General features: G+C 34.3%; 1 protein-coding gene across 1 annotated transcript in view; it reads left to right on the top strand.

The window, feature by feature from the left end:
- Positions 1–4575, top strand: part of LOC100940632 (arylacetamide deacetylase) — a 16751-nt gene extending 12176 nt beyond the window's left edge. The window contains exons 4-5 of the mRNA XM_003794118.3: positions 1651–1822; positions 3917–4575. Of these exons, the coding sequence (XP_003794166.1) occupies positions 1651–1822; positions 3917–4513 (769 nt within the window). The 3' untranslated portion in view covers positions 4514–4575. The remainder of the gene's footprint in view (positions 1–1650; positions 1823–3916) is intronic.
- The last annotated feature ends 328 nt before the right edge of the window (positions 4576–4903 follow it).

The following is a 4903-nucleotide window of genomic DNA, read 5'->3' on the forward strand; positions in this document are numbered from 1 at the left end:
ACAGAGGAGCCTTCAGAGTGAAGACCCAAAGATACAGAGGACATTGTCCATTTCTATGTGTAGGTCCAACAAAATATGAAGAGCTCTGTAGAGAACTGTGATTGGACAAAACGGGTATGATCTAATGTTAATAGACTTAGTGAGGAAACCCAGACAGGCCCCTCTGAGCACTCATCCCATCCTTCTGGGTATACAGTAGGGCCCTCTCTGGAAGGGGGATCTTTTGAATCTACAGTTAAGCAAGGTAGTTCAGATAAAATTTTTTATGGCTATGTTTACGCTTTTTTTGAGTGATAAAAATATTACAAAATTGATTGTGTGGATGGTTGCATAACCCTCTGAACATACTAAATACCATTGAGTTGCACATCAATATAGATGACTTACAGAAAGGGATACCCACGTCATCAAGAAACTTGTGAAAAGTATACACTAGGGAAGTCTAAATTAAAACCATGAGGAGATACTTCCGTATACTTGACATGGCTACAAAGAAAATCACATAAAACACCAAGTGCTGATGAGGCTATGCATCAGCAGCACTGTCCTAAACTGCTGGCTTATGAATAACTTGGCCACTACTCAGTAGAAGTCTGACGGTATAAAGTAAATTTAATCATAAAGGAGTAACTGTGACCATAAATAATATGGGTATATGTCAATAGAAATACCATCGTATGTTCACAAAAATAATATACTAAAATATTCATAGCAGCACTGTTTGTGGTAACCCAGGATTGCAAGCAGCCCAAATCCTCAAAACATTTTTTTTTTTTTTTTTTTTTTTTGCAGTTTTTGGCCAGGGCTGTGTTTGAACCTGCTACCTCTGTTATATGGGGCCGGTGTTCTACTTCTTTGAGCCACAGGTGCCACCCCCTGAAAACATTTTTAAATTGTAAAAAAAAAGATTTATTTAGTCTTTATTATTTATTTGTTTACTTAATTGTGGTAAGAACGTTTCACAAGTGACCTCTCCTGTAAGCAAATTTTTAAATACCGATTACTGTTGACTATTGGCACAATGTTGTATGGCAGATCTCTGGAGCTTATTCATCTTGCGTGACTGAAACTTTATGCTACTTGGTTAGTAAATCACCATCGTCTCCCCGCTCCCAGCAACCATTTTTCACTCACTGATTCTTTGAATTTGACTATTTTAGACTCCTTATGTAAGCGGACTCATGCAGTATTTTGTTCTCCTGTGAGTGACTTATTTTTCACCGAGCCTGACAGTATGTAAATAGACAAATGATTTGCAGTAGATATCCACGCAATGGCACCCTGTACAGAAAGACAGAAGTAAGTACAGTGTGGATGATGTTCAAACACGCAGTGTTTAACAATCAAATCACACATATAGGAGTACATGCTATATGATTCTATTTACTTAAAAGGAAAAAACAGCCAACATTATAATATATATGCTGTATTTCAGGTTAGTGGATACTTCAGGAGTTGAAGAGAGTAAATGAAAGTTTTCTCAGGGTGTTGGCAAGGTTCCATTTCATGATCTGGGTGCTCGGTATATGGCTGCGTACAGTTTGAAAATTAAAACAGTTAGGTGTCTATGATATGTAACCTTCTGGTACATATGCTCTGCTTTATTAAAATACAAAAAAATGACATGAAAACCATGTTTTCTCTTCACAGCTACAGATTAGCACCTAAGTATCATTTCCCAATCCAATTTGAAGATGTATATAACGCTTTACAGTGGTTCTTACGTAAAGAAGTGCTGGCTAAATACGGCGTGAACCCTGAAAGAATTGGTATTTCTGGAGATAGTGCAGGAGGGAATTTAGCTGCAGCAGTGACTCAACAGGTATGCTTTTAAAAAAACTCTACTCATAAACAGGTTTGACTCATACATTAACATGTAAATGCAAACAAAGATATATTTTCATATATTAAGAAGGACATTGAGAAGAAATGCCTAAAACATCAGAATGTCCATCTCTTATCATAGATTTTTTTGTTTCTTAATGAAATGATAATTCTCTGGGTAGGTCATTGATTTAAAATTATACGTGTGTCAGTAAAATATTATGCTAGTCAGATAAATGAGATCATATAATTGTGAGGTCACACAATGATCTTATAACCCTATCAGAGGTTCAGATATGTTCAATAATTGTTGATGATATTTTCTTTGATTGCCAGAATAATCACTCTATTTTAAGAAAATTATTGTCATGTTCCAAGATTGCTATGCTGCTAACAAAGAAGCAACATGAATAATTCAAAAGTTTTTGTGTGTGTGCATATAAAATTTCTTTGTGTGTATATATTTTATCTATCATTTAATCATGGTAATATAAGAATAATAAATGGCATTTTTGTTCCAGATTATACATAGAATAAGTTTTGTTTTCATGAGAAGAAGATACTGCTATTGATTATTTAAGGTCTACACTATTTTCCCATGGGACACCAGAGGGGCAACTACCTATGAAATAAATAAGTAGAAGTTTAGATTTTATTAGGGTACTTTAATTATAAACTATGAATTTAAAGCAATTAAAAAACATTGTTGCTATATGTTTTGTTATCTATATTTACTTATATATTTCTCCACATTAAAAAATGTTTGGCTACTAGAGTCTTTTCAATATTCTCAAAAGGAACAAAGGCCTTGGTCTGTCTTGTTTCATTCGCAATGTAAAACAGGAATTTGAAATATCGAAAAGTGGATTGAAAAGTGGGTTCTAATCATTAGGAGACTTGGATTTCCTTGAGCTGCAGAAATTTCTAGATGAAGTATCAGCCTTGTCATTTCATGTCTCTGAACATTCATTTTCTCATCTAGAGGAGGAAATGAAGCCTTTCAACTTTACAGAGTTGATTTGAGAGTCTTATGAGGAAATTGATATAAAAATATGTTACAACCTATAATAATCTATACAAATGGTCTCCAAAATGTCAAAAATGGTCTGTTTTGGCATAAAAAATCTAAACCAATATTCCAATTTACAAAATATTTCAGGTACCTCCAATAATATGCGTCTTTTTCAGTATAATATATACCTTGGAAACATATATGAAATTAAATTTTAATGTATATATTTTCAAATTTTCAAACATTTTATAATATTTTATTCTTATGAATCCCTTACAGAAATAACTCTTTTAAATCTAATGAATTAAATTTACCCAGTGATGGGTGGTGCCTGTGGCTCAGTGAGTAGGGTGCTGGCCCCATATACCAAGGGTGGCGGGTTCAAACTCAGCCCCAGCCAAACTGCAACAAAAAAATAGCTGGACATTGTGGCAGGCACCTGTAGTCCCAGCTACTCGAGAGGCTGAGGCAAGAGAATTGCCTAAGCCTAGGAGTTGGAGGTTGCTGTGAGCTATGAAGGCGTACTCTGATATTTGTGCATCCCTCTCTTCAGGCCACTGATTTTTTCAAATATAACATGAGATTAGATTTTTTAAAAAGTGAGCTATTAATAGAACATTTTGCACAGAAAGCTTGTGCAAATGTCTTAAAGTAGCATTATCAGTTTAGCTCAAGGATACCTCACAAATCCCCCATTAGTGATCCTTCCCCTCCATAGCAAAGACTATTGGTATGCTAGCTTATTTCAATAAACTCTTATATTAAAAAAAGAGAAAATTTATGGCATTCTTCAAGGTTAGGGTGGGACGTTAACTTTCTAATTATTGATTAGATCCTTTTGCATCCTGCATGAGGAGTAGATGACAGATCATATTTATTAAGTTAATAATATCATTCAATTAAGGAATATCTGGTTCTGGAAACCCATTTGGAATATTTGGAAGTTTATTGAGATGGTATCTTTCAATTACTACTCAAGTCTTTTGAGATTATAAAATTGTATACAGATTACCTTATTATAGTTATCATATTATTTTAAAATAAAAATAATTTGTAAAAATCATCTTAATTATTTCTCAGCTTGTAGATGACCCAGATGTCAAGACAAAACTCAAGATCCAAGTTCTAATTTATCCTGCCCTTCAGCCTCTTGATTTTGATTTACCTTCATATCGAGAAAATTCGCACTTTCCAATTCTCTCCAAATCACTCATGGTCAGGTTCTGGAGTGAATATTTTACCACAAATAGATCACTTGAGAAAGCCATGCTTTCCAGCCAACACATACCTGTGGAATACAGTCATCTCTTCAAGTTTGTTAATTGGAGTTCCTTGCTACCTGAGAAGTTTGCAAAAGGACATGTTTATAACAATCCAATTTATGGTAGTCCTGAGCTGGCTAGAAAATATCCAGGGTTCTTGGATGTGAGGGCAGCCCCACTGTTGGCTGATGACAGCAAATTGCGTGGTTTACCCCTGACCTATGTCATCACCTGTCAATACGATGTCTTAAGAGATGATGGAGTCATGTATGTCACCCGCCTTCAGAATGCTGGAGTTCGAGTGACCCATAACCACATTGAGGACGGATTCCATGGAGCATTTTCCATTCTAGACTTTAAAATTAGTTCCAGGATCATGAATCAGTATATTATTTGGCTAAGGGAAAATCTATAGTGAAATCTGTATCCACAATATATTCTTTAAAAAAAATAAATCTCAAAACCTCAGAAAATCCATGTTAGCTTTTGGTCTTTCTTGAAATGGTCTTCTTAAGGTCTACATGTATCATAATAATTTTTAGATTAAGTAATCACTTTTCTGTTTTTACTTTTTACTTTGAAGGATTTCATTCAATTTCTACATTATCTGCAATTTCTGAGATTTTTTTTCTTACATTGTTAATTTTACTTTTAAAATATTATTTTCATGTCTACTTCCATTCAATGTGTTAGCTACTATTTTACACTTGTGGACTAAAAGCATAAGCACATATTACCTTTCAGAGTTATGTCAAGATTTTAATCAATATACATTTAAGCTCTGAAACCCTTCTGATCACAGATA

Source organism: Otolemur garnettii, unplaced genomic scaffold (genome assembly GCF_000181295.1).
Source record: "Otolemur garnettii isolate 467f Iridium unplaced genomic scaffold, OtoGar3 scaffold00076, whole genome shotgun sequence".
NCBI lineage: Eukaryota > Metazoa > Chordata > Mammalia > Primates > Galagidae > Otolemur > Otolemur garnettii.